Source organism: Daktulosphaira vitifoliae, unplaced genomic scaffold (assembly GCF_025091365.1).
Source record: "Daktulosphaira vitifoliae isolate Bord-2020 unplaced genomic scaffold, ASM2509136v1 Scaffold_2, whole genome shotgun sequence".
Classification (NCBI taxonomy): domain Eukaryota; kingdom Metazoa; phylum Arthropoda; class Insecta; order Hemiptera; family Phylloxeridae; genus Daktulosphaira; species Daktulosphaira vitifoliae.
Window position 1 is genome coordinate 44,561,317 of NW_026099573.1, and position 20,489 is coordinate 44,581,805.

The 20,489-nt window shown below is 26.0% G+C and overlaps 1 protein-coding gene across 24 annotated transcripts in view; it reads left to right on the forward strand.

Annotated features, from left to right (window-relative positions):
* LOC126899247 (kinesin-related protein 4-like) overlaps positions 1 to 20,489 on the forward strand; it is an 89,355-nt gene that overhangs the window by 52,468 nt on the left and 16,398 nt on the right. For 22 of the 24 annotated variants that reach the window (XM_050673895.1, XM_050673899.1, XM_050673909.1 and 19 more), the window contains 16 exons: positions 1,440 to 1,463; positions 5,677 to 5,691; positions 5,995 to 6,018; positions 6,122 to 6,145; positions 6,402 to 6,425; positions 7,655 to 7,669; positions 8,090 to 8,113; positions 8,285 to 8,305; positions 8,571 to 8,597; positions 14,787 to 14,801; positions 15,477 to 15,500; positions 15,606 to 15,629; positions 15,902 to 15,928; positions 17,156 to 17,170; positions 18,747 to 18,761; positions 19,182 to 19,196. In XM_050673895.1, coding sequence (XP_050529852.1) covers positions 1,440 to 1,463; positions 5,677 to 5,691; positions 5,995 to 6,018; positions 6,122 to 6,145; positions 6,402 to 6,425; positions 7,655 to 7,669; positions 8,090 to 8,113; positions 8,285 to 8,305; positions 8,571 to 8,597; positions 14,787 to 14,801; positions 15,477 to 15,500; positions 15,606 to 15,629; positions 15,902 to 15,928; positions 17,156 to 17,170; positions 18,747 to 18,761; positions 19,182 to 19,196 — 333 coding nt within the window. Of the gene's footprint in view, positions 1 to 1,439; positions 1,464 to 5,676; positions 5,692 to 5,994; positions 6,019 to 6,121; positions 6,146 to 6,401; positions 6,426 to 7,654; positions 7,670 to 8,089; positions 8,114 to 8,284; positions 8,306 to 8,570; positions 8,598 to 14,786; positions 14,802 to 15,476; positions 15,501 to 15,605; positions 15,630 to 15,901; positions 15,929 to 17,155; positions 17,171 to 18,746; positions 18,762 to 19,140; positions 19,197 to 20,489 lie in introns of all 24 variants that reach the window. The other 2 variants (XR_007702529.1, XM_050673907.1) reach the window with 2 other exon arrangements.

Sequence of the window (20,489 nt, forward strand, 5' to 3'; positions counted from 1 at the left end):
GGTGGTTAATGGACAGATACCTCTTATACTATTTGAAAGATTAAAAAGTGAAGAAGAACTAAACAGAAGTGGCAGTTTTGTGTATTTTTATATTAATTTTAACCCATGTATATATGCAAAAAGTGTCACGATCTTTTATTATTAACTATTTATTACTCGATTGTGTTAATTATTAGCAGATTTTTTTGCTTCAAATAGCTGTTTTTTACAACTAAAGAACTCTTTATAGTTAGTACTTAGGTTTTTATCTATGGATATTTTATACATTTTCCTCAGAATAGTTTAAAAGAATCACACGAGTAATATATTTTATTTGATGACTAATAGACAATGATTAATACATTACTGAATAATAAGTGGTGTATGTATGATATTGAACGGTCAAAATTTTTAATCCCCATAATACATGCATTTCGTAAAAATAGCGTTGAAATCTATGTATTTGTACTTTTTAAGTTTTAAATTATTTTTTAAGTAAATTTTTAGTTTATTTTTTTCATAAAAGATTACTTTTTTGAAACTAAAATTAAAGAATGATTTTTAAAATCATAAAAACATTAATCAGTATTATAATATAATAGTGTTTTGAAGTTTTTTTACTTATTATCCAATATAAATGCGATATAACAAAATTTTGGTCACAATGTAATCCAAAAATGATCTATTCTATAATAACGATCTACTAAATAAAATCGAGATAAATTTCACAAATCGTAATATATATATACTTTTAAGTAAGTTAGTATACTTTCTTTAATGTATTTACTCGACAGTAAAAATTAGTTCAATAATTTACAAAAACAAAAAAATTTTGCAATGAATTTCAACTTTTATTTTTAAAATCTAAGTAAGATATAATTGATTCATAAAAAATAGATGATAAAATACGAAAATAATTTTTTACTAATTTAATTTAAAAGAAAATTGAAAAAATGTATTTAACCCATCAACGCCGAGAATTATTTTTTTTCAAACTTTCAATTTTTTTTACTAAAAACAGATTAATATACAACACAAAAATAAAAAAAAAAAATTATTTTTAAATTTTTTGAAAATACGATTTCTGAGATATTGAGTGTCACCATATGGGTACACTCGGCTTTTACCTATTAAATTATTCGCGCGATAAAAATAGCAATACGAATGTCACCATATGGGGACGCCAGGCGTTGATGGGTTAATATCAATTATTATACTCAAAACCTTCTTTGGTGGTATTTAAGTCTCGAATTGTCCATTAAGTATTACAAAACTTTCCATCTAAAACTTAAAACAAATTTATAATAATTTTTAATTGTATAATGTTATTTTATAATTTTATTTGTATAACATACTTTTAACGATTATGTAGAAGTAGTTAATATTATTATATATACTTATACCTTTTTATAGTAAACAATTGTATTAAAATTACTCAATCAAATTTGTTTTTATTTTAGTCCTTAAAATTGACCGAAGAACAGGTAAAATAATAAATTATGTATACACGTAAATATTATATAAAAAAAATCAAACTTATATACAAAATATGTTAGTACATTTTAGAAATGAGTAACAAAATGTATAGCTTTTAATAACTTCATAATAAAAATATATATTTTTTTTTGATTTCCCGTAAAAACAAAAATTGTTGATAACTTGGATAATTTGGTATCAACTCACCTTAATTATGTTTTGAATTATACAAATTTGTTTGTATTGAAGTAAACTCATTTCTTACAAATAAAAACAGGTTTTTTCTTATAATTGAAAGAATTGATTTTTCAAAATTTTAATTAATTAATTCTCTTGGTTTAAAATTGAAAGAATAGTCTTTCAGTTAATTCCATATCTTTAAAAAGTTTCATTTATATATTTTTATGTGGAAACATATGTATTAGTCTAATAAAAAGTTTAAAATGTTCTAATTATAAAAACGATAATTGTTGATAACTTGAATCGTTTGGGACCAATCTCACCTAAATTATGTTTCGTACTATACAATTTATTTGAACATATAGATGTAAACTCATTTCTTTGAAAATAAAAACAGGTAACCTCTCAAAATTAAAAGAATTAATTTTTCAAAATTTTAATTAATTAATTCAATTTCTTGATTTAAAACTGAATAAATACTAAATAAATACCACATTTTTATACCTATGTGAAAGGAGCAAAGTGGCCATGAATTTGTTTAATTATAAAAATTGTCTTGCTTACTGTTCCACTACAAGTCAATTAAAAATAAAAATAAACACGCTCAAGATTCATATCGGATTATATGTCTATTCTATATTTATAACAAATATTCAAGAGAAAACATTTAAATATGTAAGAGGAAAAACAGAATTCATTTACAATGTGTTTGGTGCTTCTTTTGTTTTGTTAGAAATTTTTTGGTATCACTAACTCACCCGTCAAAAACCGTTGAAAACGTTAATAACTTCTGAAATATAGACCCAAACGTTGATATCGAGCAGTCATTTTCTTAATTTGATTATTATCTAATAAATAAGCTAGTTAATTATATATATCCCTATTGAAAAAATTAAAGCCCACACTTTTATAATGTATAAGGGATAAATGACTGATCAATTTTGAATTATCTAATAAAATTATATAAATTTATCTAATAGGACCTAATAAAATAAATTTTATTTTTTGATTTCTTAAACGGTTATTAGCTTCGATGCGAAGCGGAGAAGGTATTAATTTTACTATGATGTGTTTTTTTTTATTTTTATTTTTTTATTTTTTTATTTTTTTTATGTCTGTTGCCACTTTTTCTCAGCTNTTTTTTTTTTTTTATGTCTGTTGCCACTTTTTCTCAGCTCTCACTGGACCGATTTCTTTCAAAAATACGTCAAAAGATCACAAATCGTATCTAGTTGAAGATATTATCCTTAAAAATTGAAAAAAATTCGCTCGTTCCCCGCAAATGGGGGAAATATCCAAAAAAATTACAAATTTAAAAATCGCTAATTTTCGAAATTTTTTCACTTTTTTTTCTTAAAACTTCCATAACTTTTTGAAAAATCAATAAATCTACATAATTTTTTTTTATACTAAAACCTTAGATATTTACCTTTCATTTGATATCATTTTTTTGAGAATCTATCACTTAACCTGCTCATTGGGGGGGATTTAAAATAGCAACTNAAATCTATCACTTAACCTGCTCATTGGGGGGGATTTAAAATGGCAACTTTTTTACAAAAATTAATTTTTTCAACTTAATTTTTGAAAATGTTCCGGAAATACTGCGTCCTTCAAACATATATCAAATTAAAGCTTATTTTATGTACTCTAAAATGAAAAAAAAAAATTTGTCCCGACACTTTTTTTTCTACATTTAAACGGCTGCCGTAGTTAAAAAAACACTATTTTTGTGTTAAAATTTTCGATTTTCGATTTTAAATTTTCAACTTAAAAATGCTATAACTTTTTGAAAAATGTATATATCAGCACAAATTTTTTTTTTCTAAATACATTATAAGTACATCTTTCATTTGACATACTTTTTATTAAAATTGGACAATTTCCCCTTATATAGGGGGCGTTCAAAACTTAAAATATTGTAAAAAACATAGATCTTTTTCAACTGAACTTTTGAAAATGTTCCGGAAATACTGCGTCCTTTAAACATATATCAAATCAAAGGTTATGTTATATACTATCAAATGAAAAAAAAAAATTTGTCCCGACATCTTATCTTCTATGTGCAAATGGCTGTCGAAAATTCTAAAAAAAATGTAATGTTTGCGATAAAAATTACATTTTATCGGGATGTTTTTTGTACTTAAAACTGCCATAACTTTTTCAAAAATGAACAAATAAAAATAATATTTTTTTGTATTGAAACCTTAGATATTTCCCTTTCATTTGATATAATTTTTTTTGAAAATCTAACACTTATTCTGCTCACTGGGAGGATTTAAAATAGTAACTTTTTTACAAAAAATAACTTTTTCAACTTAATTTTTGAAAATGTTCCGGAAATACTGCGTCCTTTAAACATATATAAAATTAAAGCTTATTTTATGTACTACAAAATGAAAAAAAAAAATTTGTCCCGACACTTTTTCTTCTACATTTAAACGGCTGCCGTAGTTAAAAAAACACTATTTTTGTGTTAAAATTTAAAATTTTCGATTTTAAATTTTCAACCTAAAAATGCTATAACTTTTTGAAAAATGTATATATCAGCACAAATTTTTTTTTCTAAATACATTATAATTATATCTTTCATTTGACATACTTTTTATTAAAATTGGACAATTTCCCCTTATATAGGGGGCGTTCAAAACTTAAAATATTGTAAAAAACATAGATCTTTTTCAACTGAACTTTTGAAAATGTTCCGGAAATACTGCGTCCTTTAAACATATATCAAATCAAAGGTTATGTTATATACTATCAAATGAAAAAAAAAAATTTGTCCCGACATCTTATCTTCTATGTGCAAATGGCTGTCGAAAATTTAAAAAAAAATGTAATGTTTGCGATAAAAATTACATTTTATCGGGATGTTTTTTGTACTTAAAACTGCCATAACTTTTTCAAAAATGAACAAATAAAAATAATATTTTTTTGTATTGAAACCTTAGATATTTCCCTTTCATTTGATATAATTTTTTTTGAAAATCTAACACTTATTCTGCTCACTGGGAGGATTTAAAATAGTAACTTTTTTACAAAAAATAACTTTTTCAACTTAACTTTTGAAAATGTTCCGGAAATACTGCGTCCTTTAAACATATATCAAATCAAAGGTTATGTTATATACTATCAAATGAAAAAAAAAAATTTGTCCCGACATCTTATCTTCTATGTGCAAATGGCTGTCGAAAATTTAAAAAAAATGTAATGTTTGCGTTAAAAATTACCCTTTATCGGAATGTTTTTTGTACTTAAAACTGTCATAACATTTTCAAAAATGAACAAATAAAATAAATATTTTTTCGTATTGAAACCTTAGATATTTCCCCTTCATTTGATATAATTTTTTTTGAAAATCTAACACTTATTCTGCTCACTGGGGGGATTTAAAATAGTAACTTTTTTACAAAAAATAACTTTTTCAACTTAATTTTTGAAAATGTTCCGGAAATACTGCGTCCTTTAAACATATATAAAATTAAAGCTTATTTTATGTACTACAAAATGAAAAAAAAAAATTTGTCCCGACGATCTATCTTCTATACGCAAATGGCTACCATATTGAAAAATATACTATTTTTGTATGATAATTATGGGTTTTGTATTTTATTTTAATAGAAGTTGATGTTGCTTTTGCAATTATCCATCAATTTTTTAAAATTAAACACTATCTACAGATTTGCATCGAAGCGTTTCTTATGATAGTGATTTTAATCACTGTCAGATTAAATCTATACTGGACCCAACTATGCAATGTCTCCACTATGCCGCGACCCCACTGTGCTACCGTTTTTTAATTTAATACATGACCAAACTTGTGTGCAAAAATAAAATTATATATCATTACTTTATTTTTTTATTTTATAAGTATTAATAAGTTAATTATAAAAGAAAGACATTGTATGTACTTCATACGTTGTATAGAGTATGTATACAAAATAGAATTAATTTTACAATCTATGAAAATTTAATTTAATTTTAAATTGGTTTCAAAAATATTAATTATAATTAATATTTTATTTATTTCTATAATTTTAGAAAAATCTTAAAATGGTACGTATCAATAAAAATGTAAATTAATTTGTGTAATAATATCAAATCACTCAAACTAAATATAAATTTTTAATTAAATATTGTTAAAATGGTTTTATCTATTCTCTTGAATATTTTGTCTTGGTAATTTAATTTTATGTTACCTGAATCTTAATAAGTATTAGTTTCAGTGATTACATTTAACTAATAATATTTATAGTTGATACAAAATTAGTACGCACTAAACACTGCTGCATTAATTAAGACCCGATATTGCTTTTTTTAAATTCTTTCATTCATTTTTATTTGTAATTATAATTTAAGGCTATTGAAATGTCTCTAAAAGAAGTAAGCATGAATATTACATTTGTATAAAAATTTTTTTTTTCTATCAAATGGGAATATAATCTATAATATTAGAAATTTGCTTACAATATTTTTTCTTTTTCAGAATAAAAAAATATCACCAAAAAAGGTAAGTTTAATAAAAAAAATTTAAAATTAAATATAGATCATAAATATTTGTGATTATTGCACTTTTTAAATAAATAACAAAAATAATATTACTAAAAGTAATTATATTTTTATTTATATCTCATTATTTTTAATTAAAAAAATTTACTAATAGAAAAAAAATTAATAAATACAGAAATAATTTCCTTATAATACCGTAAAAAATTGTATTTAAATTTCTTAATCTAATTTCTCAAGTCTATTTTGTTTTTTTTTAGTTTGAAGAATTTACTGAAGAGCAGGTAACATATTAATCATAAATAAAAAAAAAATAAATAAAATTAGATAATTTTAGAAAATGAATTAGTTACACCTCTATCAAAAAATTTTGTATCTATTTTTGCCAATAATCTTGAAATTTTTTAAATAAAAGTACATTCGGACTCGTTTAGCTTAATTTCAGCTTTACATCAAAAGTATTTCTCAATAATAATTCCAATATATAGCTTTTACATGATGCATGCATTATCTTGATGTTCACCTGTACTGTTTCCAATTTTGGGAACACCCAGGAGTTGAGTCTTTCCCTCAAATGACACTAAAAATGGTAGTGTATCTACTTTGACTTTTTTTTTTTACATCAAGGAGCATTTAACCGTCCTAATGTAAAATAAAACTATCTTTATTAAACAATTAAATTTTTTTTAGATAGAAAAATATCTTATCAAGAAATAGATTGGTTGATTCGATATTTGAACCAGTATATCGAAAGTTATCACATATTTATCTCTACGAGGGAGGATAAGTGCTGCCTAGATACAATCATAATCGCTCTTTACTCCAACTTATATTTTAGAATACAAATAAAAACAGAAGTACTGGTCCAAAAACGTATCTACCATTTATTTTTTTAATTAGATCATTTTCTATTCTTTACGCGAATTAAGTATGTCATGTTATTTACAAATAAAGTTACATGGTATATTGCGGTATATCAGTAATATGTCAAGGATGATTCAAAAAAGTATTAAATAATTGTTAAACTAAAAAATATATATTATTAAAAAAGTTTAACATTTTTTTCGAAATTTAAATTTTATTAAAATTTATTTTGTGCAATATGTATAAAAATATTTATTATTATTTAAATATTAATTTTGTTATTAATTGACGCGGTCGCATTGCACTTCCGGCTTTACCGCTGGATGGCTACTGCGACACAGCTACCTCTCCTCGTCCGACAGGTCGCGCGACGCCGAGTGACCGCGGGTGACGCGAACCGGTCCAGGCCGCCGGCCACCATATACTTGATATATTATCGTGGTTGGACTATTGTCTACTTCCTTTTGGAGTTAATATTGTTGTTTAAGTTCTTTTATATAATAAGTTAAAATATATGCTATCATAAAGTTGAACATAACGGTGTTATTATTTATTATAATTATTAAATTATCACCTAACCGCAACATAATAATAATAGGCTTAAAAATATTATTAAAAATAATTGTTTTATTCATTTGTATAATTTTAGAGAAAGTTAAATGAAGTATGTACTCTTAAAATTTTAAATTATGTTACAAAATTATATATCAAATCACTCAAAGGCTTAATTATTTTTTTATTAATCAGTTTCAGTAATTTTATTTTAATTGATAAATTTTTCTACCCTTTTTAATCAATTCTTTCCTATTTCTTTAATTATTGAAAAATGTTGTTATTTTATAAAATGGTCCATTTATTATTAATCCTTCCATTACTTGTTTAATTGATACATTGTTTTATTAACTTAATTTTATGTTACCTGAATATTACTAAGTACTAGTTTGAGTGATTTCGTTTTGCCTAATAACATATATAGCTGTTACAACATTAGCTCGCACTAGACACTGCTGCATATATAACTTATATCCAATGTTGAATTTTTTACATTTTTTTATTAATTTTTAATTCTACGTTAAAATTTAAGGCTATTGAAAGGTCTCTAAAGGAAGTAAGCATAATATTAAATTTTTATAGAAAACATTTTTTTTAAGCGAATTGGAATATAATACGTAATATATTAAATTTGATAATCCTATTTTTAAGTAAAAACTTCTATCTGTTAACAATTACATTTCTTGTAAAAAACTAATTATTTATTTTTTTATACATTTTTTTCTAGAAACAAAAAATATCAACTACGGTACGTAAAGTACTAAAAATTTAAACATTTTTAAATTATAATGAACCTACATTTATAAATTACGAAGAATAAATCAAAAATAGTTTATTACTAATTTAAAAGAAAATGAAAAATGTGCTTTTAATTTAAATTTAATTATTACAATCAAATCTTCCTCTGATGGTATTTAATTCTCAAATTGTATATTAAGTATTGTTATAAGGATACAAAACATTTAATTTATGATAAATTTTTTAAATTAAATTTTCTAATTTTATTTGTATAGCAAACTAATGACGATTTTGAAAATGAAGTAAGTGTTATTCTATTTAATTATACTTCTTTTAGTACCTTATAAAAAATTATAAATAAAAAAATTAACACAGTGTTTTTCAAGTGCGTTTTGCAGTATTTATTTTTGTTGATATTATTAAACAACACACTGGGTACAGTAATATTATTTAAGATAACAGTTTAATGTATTTTTACTTATGTTAGTATAGTACAAGGTCAAAGGGACACATTCCTTTTACGATTATGTTGTTTTACTCAATGCAGCCTATTGTATACATGTTTACAGTTTAGTCGTAGTTTCACCGTCTATCGAGTAAAGTGACCCGTTGCCGTTGTACATCTCTTATATTATATGTTTTGACATTTTATATTAAATACTATTATATTACGAATAACTTCTAAATCTTTTAATTACATAACCTATTCCATTCAACAGGTTATGGGCCCAGTACCCAGTACTTAATATTTAGATTTTTTTATTTGTAATATAATTAATCGTGAAATTTAAAAGTGCGTTCGCGTAGTAAGTGCGTCGATCGTGTTAAATATTATTGTAATTTTTTATTGTGTGCAGACAGTGTACAGGAAATTCGTTATCATGGAAAACGAATCTATAAAAATTAACAAACTAAACGGCAGTGAAAATTGGGCAAAATGGAAATTTCAAATGACGGTAATATTAAAATCATATGATGTGTTGTTCTCTGTAATAGATGGAAGTTATGAATATCCAATTCAAATTATAAAACATGATACAGAAACAGACACAGAGGCACAATTGCGTTTAGAACAAGTGCAGCAAAAATGGTTAATGACAGATGCTAAGGCTCAACGTTTTATAGTTATGTCAGTAGATGAGCAGTCATTAGATTATATAATGAACTGTGACACAGCAAAAGGTATGTGGAATAAATTACTGAGTGTATATGAACAAAAGTCTGATACATCAATTACATTGATTCAGCAAAAATTTTATAGTTATGTTATGGATAAAAATGATAATATGGCACAACATATATCAAAATTAGAAAACTTGAGTAAACAATTAAAACAGTTAGGTGAACCAATATCCGATTCAATGCTTATAACCAAAATTCTTATGACCTTGCCAGAAAATTATAAATATTTTTATAGTGCATGGGATTCTATATCATCTGAGAACAAAACATTGTTAAACTTGACATCCCGACTTATGGTAGAGGAAACAAGACAAAGTAATGGCCATGAAATCCAGAAAAATAATGGTGAAAATAGTGCATTTGCGGCGAAAAAATTGTTTAGAACGCAAAAACAAAAATATTCAAAATTTGGAAATCAACAAAATAATGATAGAAAACCAGGAATTTGCAATTTTTGTAAGAAACCAGGTCATTGGAAACGTGATTGCTGGATTTTGAAGAAAGAACAAGACGGAAAGAATAAAAATGAATCAAATTCTGGTAATGCACTAATAGGCGTTAATTCAATGGTGAGCAAAATTAGCGATTTTGATAAATGGTATGTGGACTCCGGTGCAAGTGATCACATGACCAGTAGAAGAGAGTGGTTCAGAACTTATGAGTCGTTCAAGATTCAGTTGCCAGTACGTATTGGTGATGGTAAATATATTATGGCTATTGGTAAAGGTAATATATATGTTCAAGCAAAAATTGGCGAAAAATGGGTTGACAGTTATTTGTCAAATGTTTTACATGTACCTGAACTCAAAGTAAATTTGTTTTCATGTGGAGCGTGCCTTGATAAAGGTATAATAATGATAACAGACAAAAATGTTTGTACATTTAAAAGAGGAAATAGTACAGTTGCTGTTGGAATTCGTGAGAATAAATTGTTTTCGATGATTTTTAAAACAAGGATTTCGCAAGAGATAGATCAAGTGAATATTGCTGAAAAAATTCTTACATTACAACAGTGGCATGAAAAACTAGGTCATCAGAATGTTCAATATGTTAGAAATTACCTAAGGCATATGGGTATTCAATTCACAGATATGGAAAACAAATTTTTCTGTGAAGCTTGCATTTATGGTAAACAACACAGAGAACCATTTACACTGAGCAGTACCAAAACAACAAAACCAGGTCAGATAATTCACAGTGATGTTTGTGGACCCATGGAAGAAAATTCTCTTGGTGGTAAAAGATACTTTGTTATATTCAAAGATGATTACTCTAAGTATACATATATATATTTTATGAAACAAAAATCAGAAGTAAAAGAGAAGTTTGAATTATTCTTAAATACAGTGAAAAATCAGTTAAATATATCAGTTCTTACTTTACGAAGTGATTGTGGCTTGGAATATAAGAATGATGAAGTCAAAGCTATTTTGAATAAATTTGGTATAAAACATGAAACCAGTGTACCATATACACCACAGCAAAATGGTAAAGCAGAACGAACAATGCGTACAATAGTAGAAGCAGCTAGAACTATGTTATACAGTAAAAATTTGTCAAAAAATCTTTGGGCTGAAGCGGTAAATACAGCTGTATATGTATTGAATCGTACGTTAAATTCAGGTAACAAAGAAAAAACGCCCTATGAATTATGGTATAATAAAAGTCCCAATATAAGCAATTTTAAAGTATTTGGTAGTGAAGTTTATGTTCATATACCAAAAGAAAAACGTAGAAAATGGGATCAAAAAGGGAGAAAAGGAATATTTGTTGGGTATTCAGAAGAAACTAAAGGATACCGCATATGCTTTGATGGAAAAGAAGTTTCATTAAGCAGAGATGTTATATTCAAAGAATCTATGGAAATAGAAATCAAAATTAGAAAAGAAGATGAAGAAATAAATTCAGAAATGGTGGATGAAAGTGAAGAAAATAACATTAATGATGAGAATAATGTTGAAAGAAAACAAAATATGGATGAACTTGATCAATCAGCAGATCAGACTCATGAGCAATTAAAAATGAGACTTAGAGATAGACAAAATATAGAAAAACCAGTAAGGTATAGAACAGAAACATTTTATTCAATGTGTGATAATCCAGTTACATATGAAGAAGCTATGACACAAGAAAATTCAGAAGATTGGAAAGAAGCAATGGATGAAGAAATGTTGTCATTAAAAAAGAATGAAACCTGGAAATTAGTAAATATACCAACAAATAAAAAAGTACTTAACAATGGCTGGGTATATCGAACCAAACTCAAGAAAAATGGAGAAGTTGATAGATTTAAAGCCAGACTAGTTATAAAAGGCTATGCACAAGTGCATGGAATTGATTTTCAAGAAACTTTTAGTCCAGTTGTAAAGTATGACTCTATACGAGTACTGCTAGCAATAGCAGCAGCCAGAAAATTAAAACTCAGACAATTTGATATTAAAACAGCCTTTTTATATGGTGATCTTGAAGAAGAGATTTACATGAACCAGCCAAAAGGTTATGAAGATGGAACTAAACAAGTTTGCAAACTTCAACGAAGCTTGTATGGATTAAAACAAGCACCCAGGTGCTGGAATACAAAATTTAAAAATTTGTTGTTAAAATTTGATCTAAAAGAAACAAAGGCAGATCCCTGTGTATTTGTAAGTAATAAAAATGAACAATTAATGATTGTAGCTATTTTTGTAGATGATGGGATTATAGCAGCAACAAATGATGAGCAGGTGGACATGATGGTGAAGTACCTGATGAGCAACTTTGAGACAAAATCAGGTGAACTTAATCATTTTCTGGGTATTGAAATTGATCAGAGATCAGATGGGTCAATATTTATACATCAGTCATTATACTGTCAACGCGTTTTGGAGAGATTCAATATGGCTGAATCCAACGCCCTATGCATTCCTGCAGATCCACAACACTCATTAGATGCAAATTTATCTGAATCATTACAAGCAGGGGAAGTTCCATACAGAGAAGCAGTAGGAAGTTTGTTATATCTAAGTCAGATCACAAGGCCTGATATAACATTTGCTGTAAATCTTGTCAGTCGCTATTTAGAAAAGCCTCTTATAATACATTGGAATGCGGTGAAACGTATTTTAAAATATTTAAAAGGAACCTATAACTATGGTTTATTTTTTCATTCTAGGGTGAAACTTAAGTTACATGGTTATAGTGATGCAGACTATGCTGGTGATACAACAACAAGGCGATCAACATCAGGATACATTTTCATGATGACTAATGGAATAATAGCATGTTGTTCACAAAGGCAAAAATCAGTAGCACTCTCAACTACTGAGGCTGAATACATGGCACTGAGTCAAGCAGTCCAGGAATTAACTTGGTTGACGCTACTAACAAGTGATCTTCTGGAAACACAGGGAGAGACACCTGTTTTGTACGCGGACAATCAAAGTGCCATAAAATTGGTGAAGAATCCAGAATTCCATAAACGAACTAAACATATAGATGTTCGTTATCATTATATTCGTGAGAAGTTCAATGAAGGGATGTTTTCACTGGAGTATGTGACCAGCAAAGAGCAGTTAGCTGACATCTTGACCAAGCCAACACCACGAACAAGATTTCAAGAACTCAGAGAAATGTTAGGAATTAGATATATAGATTTATAATTTTTTAATTAACTATGTACGGGTGTATTGTTTAAGGGGAAGTGTTGATATTATTAAACAACACACTGGGTACAGTAATATTATTTAAGATAACAGTTTAATGTATTTTTACTTATGTTAGTATAGTACAAGGTCAAAGGGACACATTCCTTTTACGATTATGTTGTTTTACTCAATGCAGCCTATTGTATACATGTTTACAGTTTAGTCGTAGTTTCACCGTCTATCGAGTAAAGTGACCCGTTGCCGTTGTACATCTCTTATATTATATGTTTTGACATTTTATATTAAATACTATTATATTACGAATAACTTCTAAATCTTTTAATTACATAACCTATTCCATTCAACAATTTTATTTTATTATTATTTTATCTTAAAAAAAAAATGTGAATGCGTTAAAACTTTCGTGGCTTATTATATTCCTTAAAATGTTTACGACGGATGTATCCACGATTTTAGTTATGAGTTATGGACTATTTGCAAAGTCCATCTTCAGAAAGATAGTTAGAGGCTCGTGATTGAAACTATTATGTCGGCTTAGCTTGTTTACGGTTTGTTTTTCTGTCTGTTGATAAGTGATAATGTCGATGATTTTGCCGTGTCTCGTGTGATACCAACTGTGACTATGTTGTTTACAGCTCTTACTGGTGTACGTATACTCTGCCCGCATCTATACCTAATGTTTTTAAATCAATAAGTATTTATTCTAAAGTTGTTATCGATTGATCAAATTTTCTTGTAAGAAAATAACTATTAAATGGTAATTTATAAATAGACAAAATAAATTATTTTTAAATTTCAAAAAAATAAAAAATAATTGTATTTTTTGATTAAAGACAAATAATAAAAAATATGTTTTGAAAGTAGTTCAAAACTATACAAATTAAAAAAAATAATATCCCCTAATATATGCTGAGGAGCCGGACATTGTATATTAATCAAGTTCCGAGCACACTTTCTATCTTTTTAAGACATTCGTATACTAAGTTCATATTGAATTAATTTTTTTATTTATTGAAAAAAATTTTGCTAAATTTGGATTATTTTCACCTTATTATCTTATTATGTATTTTAATAAATAAAACATATGAATATACAAAAGTAGACATAAAATTGCTTATTGCAAAAAGTAAAAAAATTTATTTTTTAAATAAAATATAGCAGAGTAAGACCAATCGATAATGTCATAATGATATTTAAAATGAAAACGCCCACTTCATAGATAAAACGCGTTTCTTAGAAAATAATGATAGTTCTCCTCTTAAATAAAACAATTATTTTCTTGATCTAAGTTTGATTAGAAGAAGAGCAATTAATAATTTCGATGAATATTTGTTAAAAAATTTATTATTTCCTCAAGTCAATTTAATCTTCAAAGTAGTGGACCAAAAATCGTATTCACCAATTATTTTTTTAATTAGATAATTTTCTATTTTATATGATAGTAAAATATGTATGTAGTCATTTAATAAATAAAGTTGATGTCATTGAAGACATCAGAAATGAACTTGAAAAAACGAAAAAAAAATGTCTGAAATTAATTTTAATTTAGTTTTGATAAACGAACTACTCTGTATAGTAATATTTTTAATATGTATATTGTTTCTAATAATAATAGGTATTAAGTTATTATTATACTAATATTAATTTTTATTTTTATAATTTTAGGAAATATTAAATGAGGTATGTACCGATAAACTTAAAATGACTTTACGAAATAATATCAAAATACTCAAAGTTAAATAATATTTTTAATTAATTCATGGTGAATTTAATGTCTTATTTAAAAAATGTAGACACTAGTAATTTATTTTATTTTACCTAACCTTATTAAGTATTTGGTCCATTGAATTTATCTTACTTAGCAAAAAAAAGTTTAGCTGAATGAAAATTTAATTTTCGTAATGCTTGTATTAAGAGTTTTAAACTTTAAAATATTTAAGTTTCACTTTTTAATTATTATTAAGATATTTTTGTCATCACTTTGATTCTCAAATACTACTACACTACATACATACCAGAGTTGTTAAAATATATTCAAAAAATTTTCTTTAAAACTTAATTTAACAGTTTAAATAAGACCAATGAAAGGTTTGAAATGTTTGGTGTTTTAAACACATAATGTTGAAAATGTAACAACCATGAATTAGGCCATTACCAATTGACTGATTCTCTGATTATTCTATAATTATTAATATATGATTATTTTAAAAATCTAATTTAGTAAAATATGTGACCAATGACAACGCCACTATAGTTCCCATCAAACACTGTACCGTAATTTCCTTATACCCAATATTTTATTTTATAATTCTTTCATTCTTTCATTCTTTTCTTAATTTTATGTTTTAATTTAAGGCTATTGAAAGGTCATTAAAAGAAGTAAGCATGTTGATACGTTTTTATATCATTTTTTTTAGCAAATCAGTACATCCTCTAATATTTTAAATATTAAAACGAAATAATTATCGCTTACAATTTTTCCAGAATCGTAAAGTATCAAAAGATAAGGTATGTATAGTAAAAAAAAACTTTTTAAAGGTTTTTTATTTTTTTACTTTTTGAATAAAAAGAAAATACGAACTATACTGGGTCCTTTAGTCATAATGAGTTTATGTCAGTTCGACAGCTGGTATAAAATTCCATAAAATCGTGAAGTGTAAAGATGACCTCAAATTGATGGAAAAGAGCAATGATTATTATGATTATGACTAATGGTTCATGTATTGTAAAATATAAATATGAAATATAAAAATATTATTTAGACATATTTTTTTATTTAGCTACGTGACTTGACGAATATAGAAAAGGTACGGGTTACATAATTTTTTTGTAACATTATCAGTTTAATGAATTATGCATAATTAATGTAAAAGTAATAAACATAAAAGTTCCACTCTAATCAAGGTTCTACTTTAAACCCTTGGTTATTTTCTATAGTGATGGATAAAATAATAAAAAAATTTAAGGAGAGGCATTGTGATGCATGTTGTTCGCTGACGATATAGTGTTCATAGGAGAAAATAGGAAAGAAATTAATCAATGGCTAGAGGTGTGGAGATCAGCTCTAGAAGAAAATGGATTGAACATAAGTAGGAGCAAGACAGAGTTATAGAGTGCAAGTTTGACAAAGCAGAATGTGAGTTTGAATAAAGTAAAATGAAGAGATCAGTTACAATAAGCGAGGAAATTATAGAAGAGGAGAAAAGTTTTAAGTATTTAAGATCAGTTGTACAAAAGAACGGTTTTCACGAGGATATAACAAGATTAGGTACAGGTGGATGAATAAAAGAGAAATGTTTGGTATGTTATGCTATAAATGAATTCCAATGAAACTGAAAGATAAATTCTATAAAATTTTAGAGGGACCTGCTATGTTGTAGGGTTTAGAGTTTTAGGCGGTTAACAAGAGAATGGAGCAGAGAATGTGTGTAGTAAATATGAAAATGCTTAGATGGATGAAAAGAATTACTAGAGAAGATAGGATAAGGAACGAACATATAATAGAGAGAGTATAGGTGTAAAGTAAATTCTGAATTAGATGAGGGAAAATTGACTTAGATGGATTAGTCATGTTATGAAGAATAAGAAATCGGAAGCTGTAAGAATAGTTATAGAAATGAATGTTGAAGGAAGAAGAGGTAAAGGAAGACTAACAAAGAAATAGAAGTATGTTATTGAATGCGATACGAGGACGGCTGATGTATGAACACACACATCAGCTGTCCTAGGATAAGGATATAGGATAAGGTTGGCCGATCCTAAGTAGTTGGAATGAAGACGAGGAAAAAGAAAAAGATTAAGTCTTGACTTTGTGATACTCAAATATCTAATTGTATACTAAGTTTTATTTATGGGACTATACTTCCTTTGAAAAATAATCCATATAATTTTTTCGGAATTTTCAAATTATTATTTCTTTTACTTCAAATAATTTTATAAAGATAGTAAATAAATAAAGATTGTTTTCATTTTAATATAAATTGCATGTTTTAATTTTATTCTATTAAATAATGTATCGTTATAATTTATTGTAGGAACTTCTAGATCTGGTGAGTTTGATTTATTATAATAATAAATAAAATAAAAAATATGAATAACTATTATTAACTTAAAATATCAATAATTGCTATTATCTTGTCTAAACTAAATGTGTAAAAATTCAGGGGTTGACTACATCATAATAACTCCATACATGATGTTTAATATGTAGTTGTGCTAGAGCATTTATTTATGGATTTCGTTTTAACTGGCAAAGCTTCTTGCATTACCACTACCGGTTGTGTGAGTGAAGTCATCGGTATAAGCATTGTACGTCACTGTTTCATGATAATACTGATTTGATTGTGATATACACCGGAAACGCGTAAAAGTCTCGCTTTTGCTATATGTGTTATTATGTTTCTTCTGGCCATCAAGACTATTGCTACATGATTCTATGGTGAATATTTGTCCATACTTGTTTTTTATGTCTAATTACCTTTGCTATTTTTAATGTCGTGCATATTGTGTGTATAATTATATTTTCGACTCTCCACACCACATTCCTCGTGAAGTGATTTAGTGTGCGTTCATCAATCTCAATACAATAACTCAACTCTCTTATTGCGTGAAATGCCAGCCATTAGGTCGATAGGCAGATAAATTATATTATTTATTTGATTTTCTTAACTTATTTTGTTTAAAAATATCACGATTTGTGTCGTTTAGCTATTAGATGACCACCTTCACCCCAATTCTATATTACTTTATATTTGTTGTTATTTTAATATGTAAAATTTGTTTTGAAATTATTTTAATTCTTGCTAGTGTAAGTATTATCCTCAATTTCCTATACAGTCCACCTATCTTTTACAAAAAAATCTAGCACATAATAGTGCTTAATTTAAAATATAAATCGAGCGGTCGATTATACATTTGGTCCTTCGAGCCGGATATTGTTTTATAGTAATCATGCTGAGAAAAAATGTAAACGGAAATCGCAGAGATGAACAAGGAAATTGTTTATGTTCCGTTTATCATGCAATAGTGCGCTGAAATAAATAAGAGAAAATTACGTGATTGCAGAGATGGTTAAGTTGAGCCCTCCTCACTAATGTCAGAGTTGGAAGTTTGTTCACGCAAATTAGTTTCTTGATTTACGGAATTATGCGTACACCAACACGCTATGATTGAAGCTTCGGTTGACCAAGGTAGGTCGAAGTATTCGAGTGAATTTATTTTCCAGTTACTAATATAATCGAGACGCTCATTTTTTAAATAAATTCAAAGGTGTAAGTACCATCCTAAATTTCCTATACAGTCCATCTTTTTTTCGGAAAGACTCACGTACCTAACACAAAGTATAAACCAGGCGGTTGATTATATATGAATTTGTTAAGTTTCATATTTATAAAATAAATATCTTAAATCATTTACAAAAACTAAATATTTATAGTTCTATGTTTCAATAACTAAACTATAATGGAAACACTTGTTAATTGACATTATAAAATTAAAGGATAGCACAATATAGACTAAATAACTGGAGGTACTTTTAATTCTTTAATTTTAGTTAATTTTTTAACTATTAAATTAAAACTATCTTTGATTGTTGTTCTGTATAATTTTTTAATTTTTTAATTTTAGTGTCTCTCAGAGTTGGTATGTATCATGGAAACCACATAAAAATAAATAGGAGCATACAAAATTGATAAAAAAAATCCAAGAAAATTAAAAAATTATTTAAATAATTAAAGAATATTTATCGTATTTATATTTGTTAATCAGAGTTATTTCTATAGATTAGAAGTCATTTATTGTAATAAACTGGTATAATTTTTGGGATTAGTCTATAATACTTCAGAAATCCCAATTAATTTTTTATAAGACTTGTCCAAAATACTATAACTACATAAGTTAAAACGTTCTGATAAATTTAGTTTTCTTTCTTCTTATTGGTTCAATAATAAGAAAATAAAAACTATTCTTCATCATTCTTTATTCTTCATTATTTTGTTAAAATATTATATCATATTTGCAGTGTGATGTTGAAATATTGTTTTATTATATTATTTGTTTTAGAGTCAGGAAAGTAAAGTAAGTGCCATTTTAATTTTTATATAAATCTAAGTGTAGAATGCTATTTGATGTATAGTTTATTCATTGCACTAAATAATTTAGATTTTAATTCTGACATGAGTAATAGCATAGATGACGTTAATCATTAATTAATTAATTAAAAATTACAAATTAAACTATATTTTGATATAAAATAACATATTAACACATTGACCGACCCTAGTAGTTGGGATAAAGGCAAGGAAAAAAAGAGCATATCGATTTTAATTAATTAATTCTCTAATCAACAAATAAGAATATTGTTACAAGTTCACTTCTTTTCAAGATTTTAATTGTTACTATACTATTTTTTCTTGTAACTTTAATTAACTGTTAAATTAATAATGATTAATTATTGAGAAAGTGATAAATAAAAAAATTATACGTTTAATATATAACTCATATTTATTGTTTGGACAATTTCCGAAAGTCATAATAAAAAAAAAGGGAAATTCAATTTAATTTGATTGATAACTTATTCTTGATAAACATTGATTAATAAAACTACTACAAATCATTTTTAGTGTAAACTTGTGAATTTTAGAAATTTTTTTTACAAATTTTAGAAATTTGTACACAAAATTTTAACTGCCTTCTAGGCTGCTTTCTAGGAAAAATTGTATTTTTTATTTTCCACTAAACATTTTTTTTTAAAACTAAGATTATTTTACACCCCACATCTCATTTACGTATTGTATTAAAATAATCACTTGAATATATAGAAGTGGACATGAAATCAGCTACTTCAAAAATTAAAACATATTTCTTAGAAAATAATGACATGTCTTCCTTGAAAATAAAAAAATAATTGATTATACAACAAAGATGGACCAATAGATACACACAAATTTACTAGTATATTAAATAAAAAATAACTTTCAATAGATTTTTGACCATTTTGTACTTATTTGGGAGGTAGATCGTGACTGAGAAATTTTTAGTGAGGGAAACACACATACTTGGCATTATCTCCAATCTATATTTTAAAATAATAATAATTCTTTAGAAGCTATTAGTACTGGTACAAAAGGTGGTATCGAACATTATTTTTCTTAATGAGTTATTTTCTATTTTATATTCTAAATAAATATATATTTTAGGTCAAATGATAATCTGATAATTTTAACATTTATAAAAATATAGCTGGCAGTCTATAATATGTAAGGGATGAAACGAAAATTTACTTAAGAAATATATGTAACAAAAAAAAATTTGTGTGATAAGGTGGATACTTTTATTAATAAAATTATTTTTAATTGAGTTGGTTTTGAT